General features: G+C 40.0%; 3 protein-coding genes across 4 annotated transcripts; 2 read left to right on the top strand and 1 right to left on the bottom strand.

The window, feature by feature from the left end:
* Positions 1 to 383: 383 nt before the first annotated feature.
* Positions 384 to 11119, top strand: LOC136430548 (pyridine nucleotide-disulfide oxidoreductase domain-containing protein 2-like). Its single transcript, XM_066421259.1, has 16 exons — positions 384 to 604; positions 2041 to 2060; positions 2616 to 2709; positions 2905 to 2978; positions 3352 to 3504; positions 3768 to 3921; positions 4283 to 4346; positions 4505 to 4600; positions 4866 to 5007; positions 5501 to 5641; positions 6186 to 6258; positions 6662 to 6821; positions 7369 to 7523; positions 7917 to 8023; positions 8687 to 8807; positions 10438 to 11119. Exons 1-16 carry the CDS (start codon positions 490 to 492, stop codon positions 10503 to 10505), a joined length of 1737 nt encoding a protein of 578 aa, XP_066277356.1. The 5' UTR covers positions 384 to 489; the 3' UTR covers positions 10506 to 11119.
* On the bottom strand, positions 8936 to 21883 carry LOC136430547 (DNA repair protein REV1-like). 2 transcript variants are annotated; one of them, XM_066421257.1, is made up of 16 exons: positions 21711 to 21883; positions 21108 to 21240; positions 20572 to 20740; positions 19041 to 20201; positions 18583 to 18737; positions 18134 to 18253; positions 17484 to 17704; positions 16280 to 16452; positions 15755 to 15857; positions 14682 to 15140; positions 14390 to 14475; positions 13727 to 14144; positions 13128 to 13433; positions 12748 to 12931; positions 12113 to 12215; positions 8936 to 11914 (listed from the first exon to the last, which is right to left on the bottom strand). In XM_066421257.1, the coding sequence occupies exons 1-16, from the start codon at positions 21765 to 21767 to the stop codon at positions 11803 to 11805; spliced, it is 3960 nt and encodes a 1319-aa protein (XP_066277354.1). In that variant the 5' UTR covers positions 21768 to 21883; the 3' UTR covers positions 8936 to 11802. The 2 variants fall into 2 exon arrangements, with proteins under 2 accessions (XP_066277354.1, XP_066277355.1); XM_066421258.1 differs by lacking the exon at positions 21711 to 21883 and adding an exon at positions 21374 to 21564.
* Positions 21884 to 22080: 197 nt separating this feature from the next.
* Positions 22081 to 25249, top strand: LOC136430546 (TM2 domain-containing protein 2-like). Its single transcript, XM_066421256.1, has 4 exons — positions 22081 to 22275; positions 23923 to 24010; positions 24468 to 24586; positions 24922 to 25249. The coding sequence occupies exons 1-4, from the start codon at positions 22115 to 22117 to the stop codon at positions 25133 to 25135; spliced, it is 582 nt and encodes a 193-aa protein (XP_066277353.1). The 5' UTR covers positions 22081 to 22114; the 3' UTR covers positions 25136 to 25249.
* The last annotated feature ends 2749 nt before the right edge of the window (positions 25250 to 27998 follow it).

Raw genomic sequence — 27998 nt, 5'->3', positions numbered from 1 at the left:
TCTCTATCTCTAAGGTCCCGAGACTTATTGTAAACACTGCCACCAATGTCTGACGATAGAGAGCCCATAACGCAGCTTATCACCAACTTCCGTCGTTTATTCAGGGTCGGTACATTGTAGGGGGTTTATTAGGGGGCGTGGTCTATCCTGGTGTCATCTCCAGGTCAGTGTGATGACGCAATATTGGGGTAAGCTACAGAAATTATAGGGGGTTTTACATCCTAGAACGATAGTAAAGAAAGAAAATGTATCATTTAACACTGTATGGTTGCTAAACTAATACGATAATTTGCATGCAAAAAACGATTAAACATAGTACAATGAACAAATAGCAATCTATCTACCAATTATTCAATGTAGCTAATATTAAAGCACCCCTATTCTATCTATGCACTCTTCCAAACATGGCGCGCTAGTCAAACAACAAGAAACTTGCCATCTAGTATTTGTGTCAAGTCCTAGCACTACTTTGACGCCAACGTATGCACGATGTTATCGGCAAGAACCCTCTGTCAGAGGCTGGGGTACAGGTTAGCGAGGAGAAGTCTTTCTACTGCACAGCCGGAGCTGAAAACGGAGTATGACGCCATCATTGTCGGAGGAGGTACGTTTGTTGAACTGAAATTACATGATAGTTAGTCTTGTTAGTCTTGATGTGCAGTTCTAATATAACTCTCGAAGATAATGAAAATGTTTGATTTGCAAAAAAATTATGTAATGGAGAGCCAAGAACGACTGACGAGAAAATGTAGTTAGATTGTATGAACACGCGTGGCACTTTTTTTAGCTGTGGCATAAATCAAGGACTGGGTCAAAGTTCATCTGGGTAACCTGAGTCTAAATTCAATGAAGTTTTGTGTACCTGAAGAAAATACATTTCTTTATGAATGAATGAATGAATGAATGGTTTATTAGGAAAAAGTGTAACATGGCAGCTCAAAGCTGAATTACGTACACTGTACAATCATATATCACATTATCTTAAAAACACATGGAAAATACTTAAAACGTCTTGACATATATTATCAAAATATCCATAACGGTTAAAACGAATCAAATTTATCTACAACTCGGTGACATAACAAGATTCTTAAAAGGTAATGAAGCAAACTATTCTGTATCCCATTGTGATTAATTGTTGAGTAAGTGGACTAGATAGGGTACTGGGGAGTTCTTGTAGCGGTTAGTTCTGCACTTGATGTTTCTGAGTTTCCCACAGTTTCTAGTGTTTCTGCCATGTAGTTCCCCCACTGTAGGTGGGAAGAGTTCGGGGTTAAGTTTGTTCGCAAATTTTCGGCATAGATCCTCTCGACGGTCGTTCAGTGTCTCAAGACCTGTTAGCTGCAGGGCTGAGTCATAGGTGGTGTATTGTCCCCTCAAAATTGTGCGCAGCGCCCTCTTCTGCACACACTCCAACCTGGTAACCTGCATGCATGTAAGTCCGGCGTTCCACACAGGGACACAATATTCCACCACAGGTCGTACAAATGAGGTATAGACCTTAAGTAAGTCCAGAGCTGACAGATGGAACGTTCCTAGGCGTCTTAACAGAAACAGACGGCTGTTGGCTTTTGAAAGCAATTGTGACACATTGGCCTCCCACTTCAGATCAGCCTGCATCAATAACCCAAGCAGACGTGCGACTGCCACGTTCTCCAGTTCTTTCCCATTAATGGTAAGAGGCAGCGGTGGGGGTGGACGCATCATGAAGCAGAAGGTCATGACTTTGCATTTGTCGGCGTTCAAGAGCATGTGGTTCTGTTCTGACCAGTGGTTGAAATTGTCCAGCTCCTCTTGCATGATAGATGGTTGTTGATAGTGTCTCGATTCGGCCATTGACAGGTCGTCCACAAATTTCCAAATTCACAAAATTCACAAATGAATGAATTATGCTATTGGTTAATGCTAGGCTATTGTTGAATGACTGTGACATGCAAATTATTTCTTATGCTTTATTTACCCTATACCTAATTTTTAAAACTATTCTTGATTTGATTTATTTATATTCATTCTAATTATTGTTGTTATTCTTTATTGCAGGTCACAATGGCCTTGTTGCGGTAAGTTCATTCTAGTGAAATAAAACATTTTCACGCTCTTGTATTTTTCGTCATAATTCTTGAATATGGTTTTCTTTGGATTTAAGTTTTTTTTTTTGTAAACAGACAGTTACTGGTAAGGGATGTATTACCTAATCTCCAAGCAGAAGTTGGAAGGGGAAACTGGTACCATCCTGGTAGCCTGGAATCTAAACCTATTATAGCTCCCGAGTCTCCTCTCAGCTATTTGCAGAGAGGAGACTTGGGAGCTATAATAGGTTCCAAACGGATTTGGATTCCAGGCTACCAGGATGGTACCCGGGCTACAGTTTCTTGTCATGTACATGTATGTACAGTCTGCCCAATTAAGACCACTTTGGTATCGATAAGATCTGGTCTTTGCGGACAGGTGGTCACTATAGACAATATTATCAATGCTTGTGTCAATGGGAAAAATTATCTAACAGCCACCAAAAACTGTGGTCACATTGGTCAGGTAGTCCTTACGATGTTACGTATATTGGTGGTCACTTGTGCAGGTTTGACTAGTTGACTGTATCTGAATCCATTCTACAGGCAGCATACCTTCAGAGATCTGGTATAAACACCGTGGTTTTAGAGAGGAGACATGTGATTGGTGGAGCTGCTGTCACAGAGGAGTTAGTACCAGGTGAGCTTGTCAGATTAACGTTCTCCCTACCAAGGTAGGCCATTGGCACCAAATAGGCACTCGCAGAATCACACTGGTTTCAGTTCAACTACTACTAGTAGTACTGTAAATCTTGAAGTTTCTTTATACAATTTTATTAATTTTCTCTACCGTGAAATCATGACGCTGCAAATTGGTGTTTTTTTATACTTCTAGGTTACAAGTTCTCCCGAGCTTCCTATGTTCTTAGTCTTCTGAGGCCAAAGATCATCAATGAACTAGAACTCAAGGTGGGATCTTACTTCTCTATGTCATGTGTCATGGAAAATACCATAAAATTGTTGAACTTTGAAGTCTTTCACATAATCAAGGCAAAGCAGTCATCTTCACCTGAGTTAAAACATGATACTTTTTAAGTAGCTACATGTACTAGTACATGGAGCTACTTAAAAAGCATCATGCTTCAACTATAGTACTAGTAGTGCAATGCAGCCTCATTATGGGTTGGGTATCTGAGCTTTGAGCACACCAGGTCACCCATAGTCCTCGAGCGTTACCACTTGCGGCACAGGGTCACATAAATGGTATGGGAAGTTTGATTGCTATAACTGTGTACAGTGTGATGCTTTGATTGTTTTAATTTCTGTGATGATTTGTCAACAGAGACATGGCCTGAAGGTCTACCTGAGGGACCCCAACTCCTTCACCCCCCTGCTGGAGCCAGATGGTACGGGCCAGTTCCAGTCCTTACTCCTGGGGAAGGACCTGAAGGAGAACCAACGTCAGATTGCACAGTTCTCACAGAAGGACGCTCAGGTCAGCTTTTGTGTCAGGGCTGCAAATACTGAGTACTTGCAATTTGTGAAGCTTAGGTGGAAAGTTACAGGCTCTGAGTACCAGTATATGACTTTTTATAGAGTGATACATTTGTTGGTACAATTATACAATCACAATATATGATATGTCTATCCAATTCACATACACACTAAATTCCCTTCTATACTCTAACCTCTATTGGAAATTGAATGAGCACTAAGTATTAATGATACATTCAATATATTGTTCCTCCTTCCATGTAGATGTTCCCAGAGTATGAACACACCATGGGCAGGATAGGAGAGGCCATTGAACCCCTGCTGGACAATGCCCCTCTGGACTTACAGAGACTCAGCCATGGCACCAGACTGGAGAAAATGAGGGCACTGATGACTGTAAGACCACTAGCAGATGCAGGTATGTGTGATAGGAAATCCAATCCCTTATTGTGTCTGTTCCTGTCAACTGAAACACTGAATTTTAACTGAATGAGGCGGGTTTGCCTATTGTTTTAGAATGAAACAGCTAACCATTCAAGATGTAATGGCTCAATAAGGGTAAAAAATGCCTACATGATTGTGTCTTACAAATTGAGAAAGTCAAGCACATGCATTTAATAGTTCAACTGCCATTTAACTATGTACAAGTTGACATTCATTGTACCTCAGTTACAATTGTCGCACAATAAAGTTCTCTCTGTTACTAAATATCTTTCTTATAAAACTGCCTGAATCTTGTATAACAGGTTTAATGATCACTCTTTGTTTGTTTTTTACAGCCAAGGCCCTGGGAAGGGACATGAATGCATTTATTGAGTTGCTGACTGCACCTGCCAATAAGATAAGTATGAAATAGTGTCTAAGAAACTGGCCTCAACATTTCCATGGAGCAAAAGAATCATTTGATATTCATTCAGTTCGACGCTCTCCTTTTTTTCAAATGAAACTGCCAGTTATGTTTTGCCTGTGAAGTTATGTCTTGCTTGTTTTCCCCCTCACATGTTGGATAAGTGGTTTGAGTCGGAGCCCCTGAAGGCAACGTTAGCCACAGATGCAGTAATAGGGGCCATGCTGACTCCTAACACTCCAGGCAGTGGGTATGTAATGTTAATTCTGTACTATGTACTTGACTACAATATGATACATGCAATAGCAGTTGTTATACCTTTCAGCATGCTATTGTCAAACATTTTGTTGTCATCTGCCTTTTATTCAAAGGCGTTCAGATATATTAAGAACACCCTGCAAAATGTCTAATTTGTTCACAAACACACAGACAGACAGACACAAAGACACGCACACAGACACGAAAACATAACCTTCTTGGAAAAGGTAATCATGTGTTTTTCTGCCTGACTTCAGGTATGTGCTGCTGCACCATGTGATGGGAGAGCTGGAGGGAGTGAAGGGTGCATGGGGTTATGTGGAGGGAGGGATGGGGGCGGTGTCAGAGGCCATCTCCAGGTCAGCACAGGAGCAGGGAACAACCGTGCTGACAGAAAAGGTGGGAGAGACAGTCTAGCTCGTCCACTTTGGGGGAAAAAGACATATCAGGTTAAACAAAGAACACTGTTCTCTGTTGTTGTATGTGTATGTTGAAAATGCAAGATCCAGTTTTCAGTCATATGTCATACAAATGTACATGCACATGTAATATCACTTTTTTGACAGCAAGAAGTAGTGGATCTTCAATTTATCTGTAACAAAATTTTGATATAAAAAATTTCTAGCACAATAGGATTAAATTGTATTTGAGTGGTTGTCAGCTATGTTCTTACTGACATGTTCTTTCAGCACATGTATAGCTGACAAACTATATCATTCAATGGCTATGTATAAGACACCAGTTAAGTAAGTCCAAAAATAAAGCCAAATTCTTAAGTGACAGTTCAAATTGTTACCGTACAAGTTTGCTTAGTGCATTGAATCAGTATTTTAATATTTAAAGTCATTTTAATAAATGAAATGTAATTTTGAATGTTTTGTCCCTTTCCAAGCCTGTTAGTTCCATCCTGGTGAACAGTTCAGGAGAGGCCTGTGGTGTGGTGTTGGAGGATGGGACAGAGATCAAGTCAACAATGCAGATGGTCATGTCTAATGCCACTCCAAAGGTCACATATCTGGACCTACTCTCTAAGGTAAGAGGTAGGGACGAATTTGAAGATAGTGACTCACAAGAACAAACAATACATACTATTTATCATGATATAATTATGTTAAACATGTTAACATAAAGGTAAAATTGAAGGACTTAGAAATTCTTAGCACACCATATGGTGTATAGGGTGATGCCGGTCTCCATTTCCTTAGCCCTTGGGCCACACAGCTATACAAGCAAATTGTGATTGATGCTGTAATGATGTAGACCATTGCTTTTAAAGATGTCTGATCCTGAGTTCTTTAACTTTTTTTTAACATCAGGTATGAACATTTATGTTCAGTTTTATGTTCATATCTGATGTTCAAAAAAAATTTTAGAACTCTAGACATACTGGCAAAATGTTACAAAGTACTGCTTGTTTAAATCTTGTGATGTCTGCAAATAGTTTTTTGCACAGTACTTTGTCTTTGCTTTATGCTGATGCTTAATTATATTCCTACAAAATATGAGAGCAGAAGGTGCATAAAGGCATGTATTACCGTATAATGAAGAATTGTAAAATTGTTCTGTTTGTTGTTTAGGATCTGCTTCCTGAAGACTTTAGGGCAGAGGTGTCACATATAGACTACAAGTCTCCTGTCACTAAGATCAATGGTAGGTTGTTTGCTCATTCTTAATGCTTGAAGTAGTCCTTGTATGCTTAAGTCAACGTTGAACAATTAGTAAGTTCTTGGTTCACTGATATTAACTACAGTAAATTCAGAAATGTTTGCGGTGGTTTTATTTTCGCGTTTTTCGCGGTGAACTTTCAGCGCGAACTTAAAACCACCGCGAAACTTTTTGCCCATCTATGACTGTAGCTCTACTATTGTTTCAAATGCAAACTTAAGACCACCACGAACACTCTATTTTCTCCCTACCATGCAAACTTAAATGCATTTACGGTATATGTATGTACCTCGATATTCTCAAAGTAATCAAAACATTTTTTACAGCTTTTGTAGAGAACAACCCACTTTTTCTACATAATGTTTTGCTCAATCGTATCTCTCCACAGTTGCAGTCAACAAGCTGCCTAACTTCAAGGCAGCCCCTAACACTGCAGACAATGCCCCCCTCCCCCACCATAGATGTACTATCCACCTGAACTGTGAGGACTCTGCACTTATCGATGAGGCTTACCACGACGCTGTGGTTCAAGGGATACCCTCAAGGAAGTGAGTTACCTGTATATGCACAGAATATAGTCCATACAAATTTGATAACTCAATATGTATACAATGTATTTGATTTAAGAAATAGGAAAGGGGCAAGAGAGGTAAAAAAAAGTGTAGGTGCTGTCAAATGTTTATGAAGTGTCTAACTGTATCTAATGTATAATGTTCTAATGGGCCAGACTGCACCTAGAATAAAGTTAAAATAATAAGATGAGCTAAAATAACTGTAACTGTTTTTTAATGTAAAGAAGCTAAGCAAAGAATGCATTGTGTGCATCATGCATCCATCACTGCCCTAGCCACATTAGTTGACTCTAATGTGTAATGTCTAATGTAGGAACTTTCCAAGCTTCAATGGGTAATAAGATATGCTATGCATGTATTTATTTAGTTTTCATAATCACTAAGCTTCCAGCTACAGGTAGTTGTACTTACTTACTGTCTGTCTTAAACTTGGGCAGCACTGTATAGTTAGTTTAAGAGCAACTTAAAATATGCTGTTCACTGGTAAGTTACTATGTTTAAGGTCATGATATTTTCCCTTCAGGCCAGTTATAGAGATGTGCATCCCTTCCTCCTTGGACCCAACCATCGCTCCGCCAGGCTGCCACGTGGTCACCCTGTTCACCCAGTACACACCGTACCACAGGAAGGACGGCAGGGAGTGGGACGATGAAGCTAGGAACGAGTATGCTGACAGAGGTAAGGTCACACCCAGTACACACCGTACCACAGGAAGGATGGTAGGGAGTGGGTCACACAGTTGTGTAAGCTGGCAGAGGTAAGGCCAGCCAAATTTGATAAATTTTTGGTTGTTGGTTGAAAAACATAACGTTGAACTGAAATATTAATATAAAAACAGAGTCTGAGTGCCAAAAATGTATGCTGTGGTGTACTCAGTTTTAAGGAAAATTTATGTTGTCCGCAAAAACATATAGATAATGATAACCATTACATTTCTATCTAGCATAAGTTACAATTATTAACAATCCTTCATGATTATATCATCATTAATGTCTATGATCATTATAACTTCTAAAAGGTTAAAGATAGTCTAGTATGTGTTTCACAAAACTGCATTTTGTTATATTTCAGTATTTGACACCATTGAGGCGTATGCCCCAGGGTTTAAGTCCAGTGTGGTTGGGAGGGACATCCTGACTCCTCCTGACTTAGAGAAGACATTTGGCCTCACTGGTGGGGTGAGTATTCATGTAGCAAATTAACTGCATTTTTCTTATTAACTTCTGTTGCCAAATTTTGAGTCGACTTTATATCAATTGGCTATTTAGACGTTTATGGTGAGGGAACAGCCAAGGTGACTATGCCCTTGAATATACCAGTAAGTTTATACCATATGAATATACCAGTATACGCTCAAATTTCAACCACTTAACGCCCGGACAGACTCTTACAAACATTCATTCTTCCCCTCTTCCCCCGCACCATCCCCGAGTGGAACGCCCTGCCTGGCGCGGTTGTTACGGCTCCCACCGTTGAGATATACAGCGCCAGGCTGGAGGCCTGCCGCCTTAGCCTGGGACCTCCTTCCCCCCCTACTTTGCCCCTTGCAAATAATGGGGGATAAAACAAGTTGAAGTTGTAGTCACATTTGGCATGATCACTTGATTTCTATTTTGAGGACATTCAAATGTAGGGAAGTCTGTGTGGAAACTTGTTACAATACAATACAATGGCACAGTACCTATAGATTGGTAACAAAATGGATGCCACCACACTGTTTTCTGTGAACTGGAGTTGCTAGAGTGCATCATTGAAGTATTCCTTGCGTCTACATGCATGCCTGTTTTTCCAGTATAAAGATGGTAGTGCAATGTTTTTAATATGTTCCTTTTGACTTTTAGAACATCTTCCACGGTGCCATGTCCCTGGACCAGCTGTACCAGTCTCGCCCGGTGCCCAGTTTCGGTAACCACCGCTGCCCCATCAAGGGCCTGTACCTGTGTGGCAGTGGTGCACACCCTGGTTCGTCTTACATGTATACAGTCAAACCTGTCTATAGCGGTCACTCAAGGGACTGGCCAAAACTGGCCGCTAAGGACAGGTGGCCGCTATGGAGAAAATGTTGATTTATTGACCACGAGTGACACATGTTTTCAGTACCCACTGAGATACATTTATTCACCGTACAATACACATGTAAACATTACATAGGTAAGGTACATTTTAGAAATTCGATTGTTGTTCTTTTACTTCTATTATGGGCTTGAAAAAAGAATTATTGTATCTGCCAACTCCAAAATCCATGGCTTGCTCGAGCTTCATGTCTGAACAGACCAGCATCGCCATACTCAACTCTTGATCCTTCGCGACTGACGCTGCCGGCACACGCGTCACCAACGAGTTTTAATCATATGAAACAAAGTCCTTCGCAGCAAAATGCCACCTAGTTAGTTAAGAACAAAATATATGTTGCTCAGTTGCCACTTACTGTTCGTTTTCGACCGTTTTCAAACATAAAATCGTGACGACCATTTTCTTTAGTCTGTTGTTGTTTGCTTGTCATGATCGGCTTCTACCATTATGCTAATAGGGTAACGAGAGGAAGGTCGCTCTTTTGAGGGCTTTTTTCTTTTCAGAAAATTGCAACAGCCCAAATTTTACATCATAGTAATGTTGTCCATATTTTGTTTGAAGCTTTTGGTTAAGTAATTATCCTCAGTGATAGTTTACAGCAAAATAAATTTAGAAGACTATACCTCCGCAACAGTGGTGTCTTCCGATGACCTTTATGCTGCTCCGCCATTTTGAAAATCGTGTTTGGGCACATTTCGGATGAATTCCCGGGGAAAAGGGAAATATTGGCCCGACATTGAAACATTCTTGTTTTCTTTATTATTATCCTGTAAAGTTGAGTTCACATAAACTTGATAACTGCATTAAAAAAATGAAGATTTTGAACCCGGCGTGCGGTGGCGATGCGGCTTCTACCGGCGCACATAATTTGACCGTTATCGGCAGTGTTACTGTAGTCGCGGGACCGAAAATCGTCTGGCCGCGACCGGGTTGGACAGGTGGCCGCTATAGCCTAATTCTTAATGCTTATGTCAATGGGAAAAATCCAAGGGACCGACAAAAAGTGACCACTATGGGCAGGTGGCCGCTATGCAAAGGTGACCGCTAATACAGGTTTGACTGTACTAGTATTATAGTATTTAGAAATTTGGTGCAAGATGTCATAAATGCTGAAAAAATCTCAATGATTTCTTCATATGCAGGTCTGCCTAACATTGTCATTAAAAGGAAAGGAATGGTAGTCTGTTTTTGCTCAGTTGCTCATTATGAAACATAAAAGGAATGGAACAAAATGTTAGTGTTTTCAAATAATGAATGTATTACAGTAGACTTTTCTTTTCTTTGAAGTTTGAGTTTTAATGTGGAAAAAGTTTCAAAATGAATATTTTATCATCCTCCATTTAAAGATTTCACATTTACTGGAATTGATAATCAACCTTTAAGCTTTTCTTATATCATATTGTGTCAAGCTTGTGTGTTACGCCGAGGGGCGGTTATACCGGTTATATTATTACAGATTGGTCAACGTTTCCCTCAAATATGAAAGTTCTGACTTTTATGTTGTGTGTTTATTTTCCAGGTGGAGGGGTGATGGGGTCAGCAGGGAAGAATGCTGCTAAAGTGGCTCTAGCTGATCTCAGGAGATGAAGCTTTACTTTAAATAGGGACAATAAATATAATGATATTATTCAATAACATCTCTTACTAATGGTGCAAAAGAAATACCTTTATTAATCTAGTATTCTTGATTCAATATTTTCATCTTGATTTACTTTTAATTGATAATAACTTGAAGCCAATCCAAAAGCCAATAGCGAAATATTTTATCCACTTTTTAAGAATCCAAAAATATGAATGCCATAGTCAAATTTATATCACTGCAAAATGTAAGTGCAATTAAAAGTGGGTTCAAATTCTCAATTTTGAGGAATATTTTTACCTTAAGTTTCAATCTTTTGAAGATCTAGTCTCCACAATGATGATATCAGAATGTATGACTATTGTTTGAAAAAAAGTCTACCATTCCTACAGGCTTCCGATATTTTCAGGAAAAACAATATCGTCCATAGATACTAGTCTAAGATACTCACCTTTTATAAATGATCTTCTGAGTAATGACTTGTATGATATGATATTGCTACATATACATTTTTATAATTGTGCATGAATCTGTCATTACAAAGTCATGTATTTCAAAGTTCTTTTTCAACTAACATGAAGGGGTTTAAGATATAAATCAACAATAAAACATCAGTTTGTAAGCTGAAGTCTCTTTTTCTGTACTTGCAACAAGAAAACATCCTTTTCTCAAAGTTTCTGGCGCAGACTTTATAAAATTTACATGTAAGAAAGATAAACACATACACTTTACACAACATATCTTACTGACAATATACTATTAGGCAACATACATTTTGTATATAGTCTTCTAAGACATACAAAATGTTGATTTAAAAAAGAAATCTTGACTGTTCCAAAAAAAAATGTTACAGTTACTGTATGGGAGATCTACATGTACATGTATCTATTGCACATTCCTTGAATTCAACATGATGTTAATATTTTCCATCCAGCTTGTTTCAATGTTAATATATAAAGCTAATATAAACCTCTTAAAGTTGACTGATTGTGCAAGAATGAAGATTCCATGCTGACTGGTTGACAGAAGTCATGTGACTTTCAGCTTGCAACCATACAGTTGTTCCATTACCCCTTGAACACTGATTGGTTGATAGAAGTCATGTGACCTTCAGCTTGCTACCATACAGTTGTTCCATCACCCCTTGAACACTGGTTGATAGAAGTCATGTGACCTTCAGCTTGCTACCATACAGTTGTTCCATCACCCCTTGAACACTGATTGGTTGATAGAAGTCATGTGACCTTCAGCTTGCTACCATATAGTTGTTCCATCACCCCTTGAACACTGATTGGTTGATGGAAGTCATGTGACCTTCAGCTTGCTACCATACAGTTGTTCCATCACCCCTTGAACACTGTTGATGATTTCTTCAACTGCACTTCCCCAAGCACTTGTTTTGAGCTCATTGGACAACCTGAAAACATTTTAATAAAATTCACTCTGGCTATCCAATACTAAATGAAAAAATAGATACAAAACTTAATGAACAATAATGAAAAACCTATTCTACAAGTGCTTGACTCTGCAACTAATTGACTGCAAATTGGGAAGTAAAAAAAATACTTGCAAAAGATATTTCTAGCTGAAATGACAATGTGAGGAATTTCTTTACCTCTTGATGTACTTGATGAGTAGATCCACTGTCTCTAGGTTCCGATCCAGGATGAGTTGGTGGAGGTACTGAACAAACTGTTCTACATCCTCTTCTTCAGGCACTATAGGAAAGGTACAACAACATGTAAACAGGTGTGTGACAAATCAACACATCAACCCACAGGTCCTTTTCATGCATCATATTGTAGTTATAAATACATAATTCATACACACAACAAGGTATTGCACTATTTATTCTCTAAGAAAATTACCTGGGTCAACTAAAGATCTAAATGGGAACTATGCAGCTACAGCATCCATTGTCATGTGGGTGTGTATATGGTTGACTTGAGGTTGTCTACTACCACTTGCCTACTTTAAGAAAATAACCTTCAAGAATATATGACTGGATATTATTCATGAATATCAATGATACATAAATCTACATGTATTATTCAAATAAGAACCACTTAAGAGGAAAGGTCACTGAAGACATGACTGCTTGTGTCTTGTTTTTGTAGACAATTTCTATAAATTTTGATCAACAGAAATAGTTCTTGATTTAGTTGAACTTTTTTTCAAATAGTAAAATCCAAATTACAAGCTATCCTGAAAAGTTGTCAAACTTCAAGAAAACACCATTCCTGTATATACCTGGACAGGTGTGAGTCCACTCCTTCAGCAGGTCCTTAACCTCTGTAAGCTCCACCCTGCCACACAGGTTCACCTGCTGCACCTGCTCTGGTGTGTCACAGGTGCTTACAGCTGCTTCTACGGGTGCTGGCTCTCCTGCAGGTGCTACAGGCGTCTCGGCTGGTTCTGTGGTTGAAGTTGTTGCCTGTTTTTAAGCAAAATGTTAAGAAAAAACAATGTTGGGTAAATGTTCTTCCAAAAATGTTAATTTTTTTTTTATGACTGGTGTTTTTACAAATTTGTACCTTCCATCCATAACTTTTGTCAATTTTGAATAAATGAATAATTCCTTTGATGGGAAAACTAGACTTTTGGAAAAAGCAAAGTTTAAAAAAACATACCACATTGTCCCTTGTTTGGTTCCATGTCAACTTTTGTGGACTCAATCTTTTCTTGCCAGGACTAGCAGCAGTCCCCTTCCTCTTACTAGGACTGTTGTTGAGAGGTTTTCTTCTGGTGTATTTTCTCTTAGCCTTGGGGGGACTTGGTCTTCCTTTGGATTGACCCAACAGTTTCAGTGCATCTTGTGGTTGATTAGGTCTCTGTTGTTGTTGTTGAACAGGTTGTTGTTTTTGTTGTTGAGCATATGCTCGTTTGAGCTCTTGTTGTAGTTCAGGAGGCAAGGCATCCAGGCAGGTCGGGTCAATCTGACATTGGGGTAAGAAGGTTAAAATGTGACCTTGTTACCTAATATACAGTTACGGTTAGTAGATTAATCTTAAACTAGTAGACTACATCTTTTGATATAAAATATTAAGATCAGTGATCCTTACTTACAACATTTTTAATGAATGGTATGTACAATTGATGGGAATATGTTAAATTTCAGAAAATCCATTCACACTTTTGTTTCTTACATCACAATTTAGACATGAGAATGTTCAATGCTGTGTGCTCTAAATGTCACAATATAACCTTAGAAAAGACACACAAAAGCTACCTTGTTGAGATCTGGCAGTGCTACAATAGGACCTGAGTCACTCCTCTTCTTTGTTCTACCTTCATGTGATGGCCCTGCTACTGGTTCAGGACTCTGTAGCATGTTGTGGGTCTCCCTGTCCACAAGACTGTTGCAGTCTCTTCCATCATTTGCATGAACCAGTAAAGAGTGCCCCCTATCTTCAGTTGTACAAACTGCAGCAGCAACATCGTTGTAAGTTGGCAGTTGGTGTGAGCCAGGTTTAGATGGCTCTTTCCCCTTAGTTCTGTTTGACATGGTGATTTCCGATGCCACCTTCTGTAGCTGTTCTTCTTCTATCTCTTTCCTCAGGTCTGGGGGTAGTGCATCCAGAAAACTCTGATCTATGCCTGTTGGTTTTTCATTATTGCAGGCCTCTGTATCCTCTTCTGCATCATATCTAGAACATGAGTGGACAAAGTACCTTCAACAGTGACAAACATCAATCAAAAGGTTGAATATTTCCTAAAATATGTACTTTCCTTCCTAGCAAGCAACAATACTCACTGAGCAGCTACAACTGTGTGTACTTCCAATGAAAAGACTTGCATTTTCCCAATCAAGTTCTATTCCTCCCTTTTCTATGCTGTAATGTACAGTCACGTACTATACATTGAATCACCTTTTTATGCCATTGTACCTTACCTGAGTGGTAGGTTCCTGGAAGCATATGTCTGTTCTATCTGTTGTCTGATGTCTGTTGGCAGGGCAGCCAGGACACTGGGGTCAACCTTAACATTCAAGATACATGAAGAGAAAAATCAAGTGGAGAAATTGTTTTGACAAAGACGGACACTTGCTTTTTTTGGGTTGTGCTCTATATCTATGCACAAAAATTGTTATTCAGTTGCAATAATATACAGCCTTCTCAATGACCTTACTTTAAATCGCCAATTAATGAACTGTATTCAAGCAAACTGTATTCAAGCAAACCCACCTGAGATGGTGAAGGCAGGTACAAGTCTTCATGACTACTTGATGCTCCTTCATTAATTCGTCCCAGTACAGGAACCCCAGCCTTGGGCGTCTTGAAGGTGGGGAGGTTGGGCAACGGAGGTAAACCTCCTCTCTTTGGTGTTTTCTTGGCTGTGCTTCCTTGAGTTTCAGATACATCTATATCACTGGTACCCAGGGTACCATCCAGTGAAGTTTCCTTTCGTATATGTTCTGTTATGGTTGAAGGTTTCAGAAAATCCAGCATGGTCTTTTTGTTTACCACACTGCCTCCTACTTCAGTTTCTGGAATGTTACCACTGCTGTGGACTACGTTGTTGGTAATCGACTGCTGCATTGTAGTTGCAGGCTTGGCTTTGACAAAGTCCATGATGGACTTGTTGCTTGCTGAACTGCTGGAAGCCCCCGAGGCACTGACCAAGCGTGTCATCTGGATGCCAAGCTGAAAGGACAATGTTTAGATTAGTTTAGCTGCAGTAACGGTAACATAGCTATCAAAGTATATTAGACATTGTCAACATTGTATATAGACCTCAAGTAGCCTTATCTATCTTTTATCATTTATGTACAATGTATATTCTGTACATGTTGTGTTCCTGTGTGTCATGTAGTTTTGTACAGTCATGTTTTTGAATGGACCACAGGAAGAGTAGCTGTTAAGCTTATTGTGGATCCTAATAAACTCAAACTCAAAGTATCAACTGTAGAATAATGGTTTAGGTACACTGATGCTAAACGTATACTATATTGTATACGGTACTGTATGACATAAAATCCAATTATCTTGAGTGATCTAAAGAATATTAGTACTAAGTCTTACATGTAGTAAAGCTGTGATCAAAAGTCTATACGAATACTAGTATATGTCTACATGTATATAAAAGTCTATATGTAGCAATGAAACTTCCAAAGGTATGACCATTACCTGGTACATGTGTATTACTTGAAACGGAACTCCCTTACTCATGGTGGATGCTGTATGCAAAAGGACTTGCAGAATGAAATCTAAACTGTTTGCTATTGACGTCAGGAATGATACTTAAATGATATACTCACTCCTCTGAGATCACTAGGCGGAAGCTTCATCTGACTAAGTACATTCCACGCCTCCTTCCCAATCACTTTGGGGTCATCTGTCGCTAGGCCAAGGGTCGACGATCTACAGGTGGAGATTATGAAAATATAACTTGTAAGATGCTATTATAATCCAGCAGTGTTCGGTTTGAAAGGATACAAGAGACTAAGATGTAGGCTGAAAGGTACACTTCCAACGTGAAACAAAAGTCATTCTTGCAAAAGATCTATACACTATACTTGTTGGAATATATTTAATCACCTCTTGACAAAGACTAAAAGTTATATTGCATTTACACTGTACTGTACAAGCATGATGATGTACAAGCATGATATCATGTATCTCATAACCCTTAGATTGCTAAGAAACCGATGTAGAAGTTGTGTCAACATTGTTGTTTGGGGGTAGATCTACATGAACTATGAAAAAATGAACATAAAACAATCCTATTATCAAAAGTATTTTTTGTATTTCTGTAACAATATTCTAACATGAATGACACTGACTTTGAGAGGCTGTCACAGATGCCGTGACCCATGAACTTGCTGGGTTCCACGGGAGCGTCTGCCTTCCTGGCCATGACCTTCACCGTCACAGTCTTCCCCTTCAACCCCGCTTTCTGTAACCTTCGCTGGACTTCCTCAGCAAGGTTGTACATGAAGGTCTCTGCTTCTGTATCCTGCATCCAGGAGGAATATGAAATGTGCTGTAAATCACTTTAATATAGCGGCAGGAAAATATAGCGGTTTGGGGAAAATGGAGTAGGTCACGGCACTTAACTTTAACGGTGGGAACAAACATTACTGTTTCAAGTACTAGTGATCAAATATTAGCGATGATGAAATTTTAGCTGTTTACTAGTGACCGTTAAATCAGCTAGAATTAAGTTACAGTTAACAAATCAAGAATTACAGTATGTCAATGTCAACTTTCATAATTCTGCACGGTACTTGTTAGACACAGTCAAAGATATGTAATAGTTGGTGATCATCAGTTCAGTACCAAGGAGAGGTCCTGTCAGATACATTGTATGTAATAGTTGGTGATACTCAGTTCAGTACCAAAGAGAGGCCCTGTCACAATTATGTAATAGTTGGTGATACTCAATTCAGTACCAAGGAGAGGTCCTGTCACAGATATGAAATAGTTGGTGATATTCAGTTCAGTACCTAGGAGAGGTCCTGTCACAGTTATGTAATAGTTGGTGATACTCAGTTCAGTACCTAGGAGAGGTCCTGTCACAGTTATGTAATAGTTGGTGATACTCATTTCAGTACCAAGGAGAGGTCCTGTCACAGCTATGTTATAGTTGGTGATACTCAGTTCAGTACCAAGGAGAGGTCCTGTCACAGATATGTACGTATAATATTTAGTATCTTGGTTCCAATTTGTAATGTAAATTACTACATTATTCACTATTCACAATTATATTCACAAGCCATAATAATTTCCTTCAAAAAGTCACTTGAAAAACCCCTTCAAAAAGGGGGGTACTGTAAATTCAGTTACCGGTACTTCTGCAGTTTTATCTACATTTAGGATGGTAAAAGGAGGCTTTCGCGGTGTTTTAAATTTGAGGTTGAAGCTAATCAGTAGTACAGTAGTAACACATTGGAAATCCACATTTGCATTGTCATGAATTTGCGGCAAAAATAAAACCACTGCAAAAGTTTCAAGACATACAGCAACGTTGAGAAAACACTACTGCACCTTAGTGAACCTGATGCCGTAGTTGATCTCAGCAGATACAGACTTCCGCTCCCTCTCCACCTTGAGTTGCCTGTCGTCCTGCCCTCTGCAGCTGCGGTGCAGTGCCTGTCCAGTTTTGGGCCCAAACTCCTTCTGCAGGGTGGGCAGGGGCACCTTCTGAAGGTCACCACAGGTTGCGACCCCAATAACCTTTAGCCGTGACTCCAAAGAGCGACCAACCCCTGTACAAAAACATAAAATGAGGAAAATCATTTACCTCAGTTTTATTGACCTCAAGCCTTTGCCAAATAATGTTACCCTTACATGTTACCGTTACAGATGAAAGTCCATTTATGAATTCTCTTAGCTATTCCGTTCATAACCAAACAAACAAATGGCGGTGAAAACATGCATGGATTCAAGAACATAATTCACATAAGGTATGTAGCCTGCTATTCATGTCTCTTTCGGTCTCTTTCAAGTCTTTGGTCAACGTTGCATCAGAATAACAGCTGTTGCATAAGATATGTCTTTTGAACCTTTGTGAACCTTACCTATATACGAGATATTACCCTTAAATACACAAACATGACCTTAAACGCTTATGTTCTGTAGATGTGCTGTGAACACATAACGTAAATATGGCAGATCTATTGGACAGTGCACCATACCTGGCAGTTCCCTGACCATCTGTGGACTGACAAAGTCCAGGACATCCTCGGGAGGCAGGTAGAACTGACCGTTGGGCTTGGCCTTCTTGGTGGCCATTCTAGCCAGCAGGATACTAGACGCTGTGGAGATATAATCATTAAGCATTCAAGCTTCTATTTGAAAAAAAAAATTGAATGTTTTCATATCATGGCTTTAGGATACAAGGTAATTCAAACCTTTTTTGTCCAATTGAATATATAACTTTGCTCCTATTGTACATTTGCTGGATAAAGTTTGAAATAACTTGGTAAAGCATTTCTCAATGTTTCTTTAATGTAGGTAACACCCAAAGAAAACAATACAGATGACAGAAGTGATTACATACAACTACATATCACAGTCATGCTTAAGTGATAGATCATTCATATGGGAAAAAAAATCACAAGATTATAATCCCAGGAATTCTTACCTAGTCCGACAGACGCCGGACAGTGGGTTTTCTCGAAGATCTCCTGTCGTAGAACCGAGGCCAGGTCATCTGGCGTGGCGCCTGTGTCAGTTAGGATGTCCGTCACATCTACGAAAGCCTCGTCACAACTCACCGCTTCAATCTCGTGGGTGTAACTAGAAGGGTGGGAGAAGATTACTTTACTTTTACTTTACTTGAAATAACAGAACTGCAAGGCATACTCAGGCACTTAGTACTACTAGTATTAGTAGTGACATTTCTCCATAGAAAAAAAATTAAAAAAACAATCACTCAACCCACGGTCTATATCTTTAAGTTTAAGTAGACTGAAGTTTGGAAAGTCACTGGTAATACAGTGCAGCAAATACAATGTTGGCTACAGCCCTGCAGTTTAATTGGTAATACTATTTAACTGCAAACAGTGATAGAAGAATCCCCTAATATACTAATAGTATCACCTTGCAAGAATGTCGTACATCTGCTGTGCCACCTCCTTATAGCCTTCAAAGTCGTACGGTATGGTCTTAAGATCTGGGCACAGCTTCAAGGCCGGCCCCATGAACATGCCGTTCTTCACTCCAGCTTTCCTGGCCTCGTAGCTACAGGACGCGATCTCAGAAAAGGACATGTACGTATCTCTTGGATGGTTTCCTCCTGTCGCATTGTCCTCTGTGTTATCTGTGACATGCTTAACACTGTGGCGATGTGGCGGTCGTTTCTCCCAGTACGCTCTCTCGTACCCCGGGTCCATGCCGGGCCGTATTCTCTGCTCGTGACCCTTGCCTTTTGAGTGGGTGACGGCGACTGGCTTCCCGCGAAGTTCAGGATGGTTCCTCAGTCCCACGGACACAAAAAAGCAATCCATGTCAAGATGCATGACCACTTTACCTAGTTGCTGTGTCTTTGACTCAGGTGTAAATCTGTCGGTTTCAGGAAAAGAAATTATGTTGTCATCTGTTGTGGCTTCTGGTCTACTTTGTAGATGATCACATAGTCTTTGTCTACCTGGGAAACCATTGTCTCCCTTTCCTTGCAAGACATTCACGTAAGCCTGAAAGTCAGTCCTCCAGGTAGAGAGGTGGTGCAGCCGAGAGTTGTCGTAAAACTCTGCAACAAAGTTTGCATCTTTGGAACTTCCCATTGGCTTCTTTCCTGAAGGGCTGGTGACAACTGGTTTAGACAGATTTTGCGCTTGTGAAGTTAATGATGATGTGCCATCGCCACGGGTACTGTTGCCATAGTTACTGGGTGCGTGTGTATCATCACCATGGAAACTGGAACTCGCTTCTTTTTCACTTCTTTTGAAACTAGATTTGTTATGTGTCAAACTAGCATTGTCATCACTAGATGTTACCGATGTTAACAAGCTGTCATCACCATGAAGACTGTTACCAGGAGATCCAGTTGGAATAGGTCTTACACCATCAGTAGGTCTCACACCATCAATGGGTCTCACGCCATCAGGGTCTCCATCAGAATCTTCATCCATGGAAGCCTCATCATCATTGATAACAGTAGTGGAAGTCCTGGTGAGAGACCTGAAGTTGAGTGATCCTTGTGCATGATCTCTCCTGTACAGCATGTAAGGCACATGGGACAGCAGACACCCAGCCTTGATACTGTAGGGAAAAGAATATGGGAATTGAGATATAATCATACAGAAGAAGAGGAAGAATTGCAACAAGCATTGACTTGTCAAGTAGGACAATTTTAAGTGGTTACAAAAAGACTACAAAGAAAACAAATCAATATCAATTTACTGTAAATTTGGAAATGTATCCATGACAGTTTCATTTTAGCAGCTTTAGCGGTGACCTCTCCACTATGAAATTATGATGCTGCGAAAGGCACGGATTATCATTTCAATTGTAATACTAATGTATTACGGAATTGTGTCAACCATGAACTTAGCAATACTGTGAAAACCTCATTTCTCCTTCCAATGCCAAATTTAGTCCCCATGAAAGTGATTGAGTTTACAGTATGTACCTGTCTGTGATCCACTGTGGTTGGACCACCTTCTTGTCTTTGATGTCTTTGATTTTCCTGTCGGGAAGGTTGGAGGCGATGACGTGAGTCGTGTGAGATCTGGAGGGGTACACATCGTACCTCCCACCATGCACCTGCATCAGGCGCCGCAGCTCATCTGCTGGAGGATCTGTGAGTAGTATAGCAGGTCAGATATGGTTCACTGTTTGGAGGAGGGAGTGGATCATCTACTAAAATTCTAACATCTCAGAATGCTGCAGAATACTGTAGCAACCTGTCAACATTAATACTATCAAAGAAAATTGAATTGTTTCTTTCCCTGCATTTGTGGACTGTTTCCAGACAACTTCGTAAGTATGTTGATATTAGATAATAACGTAGCAAAGATAAAAAGCAACTGAAACCATATCACTAATGCCTTAAGGTAAAGGTCACAAAATTAAATTCTCTGGCATAATTGCCTTATAAACAATAGCACTGCTTCTAACTTTTAATTGCAGCATTGCAGATGGGTTTGAGGGTGTGTGGTATCTCACCTGTCCAACCATTGACATAGATCACCACACCGTTGAAGATGTTGGAGCGAGTCCCCTCCTTCTGGACTTGGTTCGGGGCGTCCGTCTCAAACTGTTCATCCAGTTTCCTCTTCTTGGCTGCCATGTAACCCCTCTGTTCAAAACAAAATAAACGACACAATTTCTTGGTGACAAAGTTCTATAATGGCATTTACTGTAAACATTTAATATGGCTCACCATTCTTATGGTCCAAATCATATGATGCATGACTACTAGTATAACTTACCATGTTGTGATATCTTCCACACCGTAAACTATTATTACGATGGAGCACGGTATACAAATAACGTTATTAGGGTAATAAAATTATGAGTTATTACTCCATTATTTCAAATCTAGCCAAAATTATAACAGTACAGCTTCTGAAAGTAAATTGAAATCTGCAAGCCTGTACTGTTCACGTTGTCTTATCCAAAATGTGCCCAAAAATGTGTCCGTCCGGTTTTTATACTGTACATAAAAATACGATGACGTTGAGCTTTGGGTTGGGCAAGCCTAAACCTGCCCTTTTTACGTGATAATCGTTGATGAGTTGTGTACAAGTTTTGTGTCTTCTAACTTACCATTCCCTCACCTCCCCAGCCATCCTCAGACCCCCGACGCCTTCTTGGTCTGCTCATGTTGATGTTCTGTTGTTTCGCAAGCCCGGAAAACGCTTTTTATCTCCCAAATCTCATCTGAAAGTTCAGAATTTCCGCCATTTTTCTGGGTTCATCTGAGGTCAATATTTTGGGTAAAGCCGATTACTAAGAATAGGGTGAGAATATATTTCATTGTAAATAATAAGGTAGAAACGATACCAAGTCAACTACTATTTATTATTGGAACATCATTTACGAAAACCGAGCTTTATTTTAACTAAAGATTTATTAAAGTCTGCGTTTTATTACAAAACAGTATTCAACATTTTCCCTACCTATGAAACAATCGAATCGTCTGTCGAGTCGCATTGTGGGATAGTTTCAAGATGGCTGAGTTTTCTTGGAGATTTTACTTGTTTTCCGGAATATTTCTTCATTTTCTCGGGCTTTCTCTCCCCGATGATATTAATATAGACGCCACGTGCAGAAGTGAAGGTTGTGGATTTGACAATGACCCACTTTCGCCGTTCATAAGATGCGAATACTTGTAAGTGCAACCGTTTTTGTTGAATCGCATATGGCGTTTTGCCTTGCAATATTTTGTTGTCACATTCTGAAGTAACTTGATGTGTTAAGCGACCAAGAGTTAAACACCTAGAGAGACAATACCCTCGTATCTGAACCAAGCGTAACACAGCACCAAGAGACCACGTCTAGCGATATAATAGACGTTAAACAAGGACAACAACAACAACAATGTGTTGAGTAAGGCTCATGACGTGTTTAATATAACTATATTTTGATTTTTTTTTACTCCATTTGAAAATATCACAGATACAAGAAGTAACAATTTCTCGTTGTTCGGATATATTGTTGTTGTTGTTGAAAATTTCCCTAACCGTCGTAATACTGTAAGTCTAGAAATATTCACAACTTGGATTAATGTTCGCGGACATCACGCCGTGAACATGTCTTACATTGCATCACCACTGTTTCATTTGTGAACTTAAAACACTGTGAAAATCTCTAATTAAACTGATAGCACCCGCAAACATAAATCAATATTTTACAGTGCATGTCATGGATGTAAAAGTAGTTCCTTGTTCTACAATATTATGATTTATAGTTTATTGGGTACCTTATAATGTATTGTATCATATGTACAATATCCCGGGAGAACTCATTAAGCACGGTGGACCGGCTATGGTAAAGGTGTTAACCGCACTTTGCCAACAGATCTGGGAGAAGAAAGAATGGCCAAAGGAATGGACCCAATCTCTGATCATTCCATTACCCAAGAAAGGCAACCTGCGACTCTGCCAGAATTACCGCACCATCAGCCTAATCAGCCATCTGAGCAAGGTCATGCTACGTGTCATCCTCAACAGACTCAAGCCCAAAGTCGAGGAAATACTCACAGAAGAACAGGCGGGCTTCAGGGCCGGAAGGAGCACCACCGAACAAATCTTCAACATCAGGCTGCTGGTGGAGAAACATCTAGAACACCAAAGGGAGATACGGCACAACTTTATAGACTTCAAGAAGGCGTTCGACCGGGTGTGGCAAGAGGGCCTTTGGAAGGTTATGAGAGACTACAACATAGACGAGTCTCTGGTGGCCATTACCAAGTCACTTTACGACAATGCAACCAGTGCAGTCCTCCACAACAACCAACTCGGTGATTTCTTCAGAACTACAGTTGGAGTCCGACAAGGGTGCCTCCTCTCGCCAGCTCTCTTCAACGTATTCTTAGAAAGATCCTTGGCATCTCCTACCTGCAACGGAGAACCAACGACTCGGTGCGGAGGGAGGTAGAGGCTGTCTGCGGCAGACATCCAACACTCCTGTCGACGGTCAAGCGCCGGAAGCTGAAGTGGTTCGGGCACGTATGCCGACATAACACACTTGCCAAGACCATTCTGCAAGGCACAGTAGCAGGAGGGAGGAAACGAGGAAGGCCAAAGAAGACCTGGTTGGACAACATTAAGACATGGACTGGCCTGAGCACTGCACAGCTGATCAGAGAGGCCGAGGACAGAACAGGATGGGCACGGATCACTGAGGCTGGCTGTTATGACGCCCCTACGACCACTGAGGTCATGGGTCATGAGTGAGTGAGTGATCATATGTACATGTATGTATTATTTTGACGTCACCAGTACTTAACCTATGTTTTACAATCCATCATTTCTAGACCTACAGAGTTTGTTGAGTGTGATCCACCGATGGACCTCGATGGGAATGAGACAAAGAGAGAGGAGTTAGGGTATGGGTGCATCAAGGTAGGGGCTTGATTTTATCAGAACAACATTGATTATTCTGAAGATTGTGTGCAAAATAGAATGTCAACTTTTTTTTGGCTCAACAAGCCATGACAGCTGTAGCAACCTTTATGAAGATGGTTTTAAATTTTTATCATCTTGCAAAAGGTTTTCGAGCAACTGACATATAGAACTATTTGAAAACTTAGATGAGTTTTGCTATTTGAGCTTTGTCTGAGAAACAATTTGACTACAACGAGAAGCTCTTAGTCAATGATATCAACTTCATGTTTACTACTTGTTGCTCCTTTCAATGGCTTCTAGAAAGTATTTTTGGACTTTTGATACAACTGTAATATTATTGTGCTCCTACACCAGTTAGATAGACTAATTACATGTACTATGATGATGTACTGTACACTATGATATGATTAGTATGTGATTATGTACTATCTAAATATAACTTTTTAACCTCCAGTTTGGAGGGGAGCGGTTTGAGGATGTGGAGAACACCAGTGTGGAGTGTCGGGTGCTTCCAGGGATTGAGTGCCAGGGGAACAGAACCTTCCTCAGTCTGAACGAAGTACCGTGTATCAAGTAAGATTATAGAGTTATCATCAGGTTTTGTAAATCTTGTCTACAAATGTAGTTGTGCAAGTCACCCAAGCATGAACCTTTTTTTTTTAAACATGAAAATGTCATTTTTGTTATCAAATTTTGTACCCATATAATTGAACCTAAAATCTGATGTATGCATGTAGTTACCCATTCATTTTGATGCTTTATAATTGTATAGAAATATCTGCTTTTTAGGTTGCTATAATATGGCCAAAAAACATTTACCCAACCACTTTTCTTTCAAATTCTTGACTTGCAACTGTGTTTACAAGGACACTGACCACACTAACATTGTACATGTTTTTCTCTTTCAGGTATTCTGGGCACTACTTTGTGACCACATTAATGTACTCCCTCCTACTTGGCTTCTTCGGAGTGGACAGATTCTGCCTGGGTCACACGGGCATGGGGGTGGGGAAACTACTGACCCTGGGGGGCCTCGGGGTGTGGTGGATGGTGGACATCATCCTGTTGTGTACAGGGAGTTTAGTGCCCGTGGATGGTAGTAACTGGAACCAATACTATTGAAACAAACTACCAAGTGCTCTGATTGATTGATTGACAATGCATGTATATTTTTTGGCAACACCTCTAGGGAGGAGCTTATTTAGGGATGTAGTTGACATTGCACAGAACTCTGAATTTCACGGCAAAACATCTCATCTCAGAATTCCTTGGTTGGGTAAACAACAAGCATACTGAATATAAAGACATAACATTCTATATCAAGATTACAATGTAATATATACCATTTGTTTGGACCTTTGTTTGTTGCAAAAAAAAAGTACTATGGGCGATTATGTCCCACAAATTTTAAGAGGAGCAAATCTATTTAATCAGCTCAAGTGGCAGAAAGCCTGTATTCTCAATCAATTCCTCAAGTTTCAGTTAAATACAGCATTGACTAGAATTAAATCATGTATTTTGTGAATGTCACTTTGTATTTAAGATGTACATGTATATTGTGTAAAGGAAAAATCATGAATGTTTACTTTTCAGACTGTATAATTTGTGCAAATTGTATTTTCTGGCAGTCGTTCTGAAAACTTGATGTACTTCATCCATTGTAAACAATTCTTAAGTGGTTTTGTCAAGAAGTTTGATTGTCAAAAATGTTTATGTTAATTGTTAACAAAACTCTGAGATATACACATATGCACATGCACTAACTGTCTATATCAAGAAAATATCTTCAAGACTGCTCTTTGTTCATGTGATACATTATTGGAGATCAATGACTGGAACACAATTCATGGAATAAGGAAGCTGTACATAGAAATCATACAAAAGGGAAAGGCAAAACATCTGAATTGTCATTGACACATAAAAATTACATATTACTGTACATAAAAAATGTGTAAGATACTCCAGGACCTGTACAAATGTACATAATAAAAGAGAAAAAAGGTGATGAACCGTGCAGTATATTTCCTAGCAGTATTACAGTACAAATGTGTAGCAGAACAAATTTCCTAAAAAGGTGTGAATTTTACTTCGACCTCCTGATCACAAACACATGCAATGTCTTAAGGATTTATAGATTTTTTAGTAAAACACGTTCCAGAGTAAGTACCAATTATGTTTTCATTTAAAAAGTGCTAGCTAAAAATACCCTTGCCTACGAACATACACCACAGCCTGGGATGTTGACCCTAAAATTCATTTGCCAAATACATGAATTTTATGTAAACAAGTGAGTAAGTACACAGGAAGAAATGATCAGCCGCTTGGCCCGAGCCGTACTAGACGGTAAGAAACTACGTAATTAAGGACCTGTCACTCCGGCCGTGACACCGGCCCAACAGCTGGGAAACCTTATCGGCTCCGGCTTGTCTCTGCCTCTGTCTCCACGATGCTGACGCGACAACCACTTACGTTGACTTAGTGGCAAGGGTCAAGTCCCAGTAAAGGACAAACTATACTTGTAAACTGATCACCGCACGTGGAACTTGTTGCCAGTAGTAGGATTAAGCCAGTTAAGATATACTTCTATTTTTGTATTAGTTTGCTATAACTCTAACGTTGTAACTCGACCGGAGTCGTTACTGTTGTTACTCCTCCCATTTGATTGACGTGTACCTCGGGTACCCACGTCCTATAACTCGGTCACTGGGGAAGATTGTTGCCAGACCCCATCGGTGCCAATGAGGCGTAGCTGACATGTTGTTAATGATCACGTTCGCCGTCTAAATAGAAGACCGCTATGATAACAGATAGACAACTCCTATGTTAAGACTTTCTAAGAGATTTCCCTGTTCCTAATGTAACTGAACTACTGTATGAACTTGAAGGAATGGCGAATAATGGTTCCAGCGTCAACTATTGTATAACGAATGACTGGTGATCATCTTTTGTAATGTACTATGCAATCAGGTTACAACACCCCTGTTATTTGTTCCCTCACTCTGCGATGGTACAGTCCAGAAACTTTGGACAAGTGAATCCGACTATTCGATTGGTTAAGAAGTTTTGGCGGACCGTGCCCAGGGAAATGGCTAGGAGTGTTTGACCGGGGCAAGAGTTCGTGAACCTACCGAACTGACCCTGGGGGTCATACCCCAAGAGGCCTTTTAATGCGAATCGAAGTTGGTTTTTTTGCAAAACGGCACGACCTGTCTTTCAATTGTCATTGAAGATCCGGACTTTCTTGAGAACTTCTTAAAACATATTTACATATTTCTACCCAATAAGAGTAGAGAATCTTAATGTCGTCTTACCTTATTTGGATCAAGGCCACTCCCAAAACTTAGGAAATAAAAGAGACAAACACTCTCAAACTAAAAGATTTTTCGGGAAGTTTTCCGGAAGTTTTTCGGAAGTCTTTGGAAACAAGCTTTCCTTGGAAAAAGACTCTGTTCGCTGACTTGGTCCGCTCCGAGAAACGGGAGCAGCAGCTTACAGAAGTTTGATCCTCGGAAAGTAAGTTCCTTTGACACTGGCTCCCATTCGATTGTGAACCTGTCACAGAGTGAGAAGAACTGTCCGTACTATCGTTATCACCGCTTGAACATTCCCGTGTATATATCTGCGTATGAATAAATCTCTGGTCGAGGAACATCTCTGATTGCCTGAATCACTCGAGTCATCATAGCAGGAAGACCAAGTTACCGACGAATGGCACTGGCTTTCATCTGGCGCTGCGAGCTGTACGAACTTCAAAATAAGACGCAAGGGAAACCCCCAGCGATTGGATCTCAAGACCAAAGTCATGGGCAAGGCGGATGAAGAATTGAGAGGTAGGTGGTCCTGTTGTTTGGGCGACAGAGTGGCGCCGCACGGTTCTTACCCGGTCATAGATAGTGGTAGGACATTGTGCATGTGTGAGGAGATGCAATGTGGAAGAACCGCCGGCAGTCTGCTGGCATTCTGTATAGTTAGCTTCGGTTTTATA

Source organism: Branchiostoma lanceolatum, chromosome 3 (assembly GCF_035083965.1).
Source record: "Branchiostoma lanceolatum isolate klBraLanc5 chromosome 3, klBraLanc5.hap2, whole genome shotgun sequence".
Lineage (NCBI taxonomy): Eukaryota > Metazoa > Chordata > Leptocardii > Amphioxiformes > Branchiostomatidae > Branchiostoma > Branchiostoma lanceolatum.
Note: the sequence above shows the minus strand (reverse complement) of the source record. Positions and strands in the feature narration are given on the sequence as shown.

Bases quoted from the DNA above. Each gene is read 5' to 3' on its own strand.
- LOC136430546 (XM_066421256.1), top strand. From the start codon at position 22,115: ATGGCTGAGTTTTCTTGGAGATTTTACTTGTTTTCCGGAATATTTCTT. The intron at 24,011-24,467 runs GTAGGGGCTTGA...TTTAACCTCCAG, and splicing joins TAGGGTATGGGTGCATCAAG to TTTGGAGGGGAGCGGTTTGA. The intron at 24,587-24,921 runs GTAAGATTATAG...TTTCTCTTTCAG, and splicing joins AACGAAGTACCGTGTATCAA to GTATTCTGGGCACTACTTTG.
- LOC136430548 (XM_066421259.1), top strand. From the start codon at position 490: ATGTTATCGGCAAGAACCCTCTGTCAGAGGCTGGGGTACAGGTTAGCG. The intron at 2,979-3,351 runs GTGGGATCTTAC...ATTTGTCAACAG, and splicing joins TCAATGAACTAGAACTCAAG to AGACATGGCCTGAAGGTCTA. The intron at 5,008-5,500 runs GTGGGAGAGACA...TCCCTTTCCAAG, and splicing joins CAACCGTGCTGACAGAAAAG to CCTGTTAGTTCCATCCTGGT.
- LOC136430547 (XM_066421257.1), bottom strand. From the start codon at position 21,767: ATGAGCAGACCAAGAAGGCGTCGGGGGTCTGAGGATGGCTGGGGAGGT. The intron at 18,254-18,582 runs GTAAGAATTCCT...ATATCTCCACAG, and splicing joins TCCGGCGTCTGTCGGACTAG to CGTCTAGTATCCTGCTGGCT. The intron at 14,145-14,389 runs GTAAGGTACAAT...CTCATGTTCTAG, and splicing joins TCCAGGAACCTACCACTCAG to ATATGATGCAGAAGAGGATA.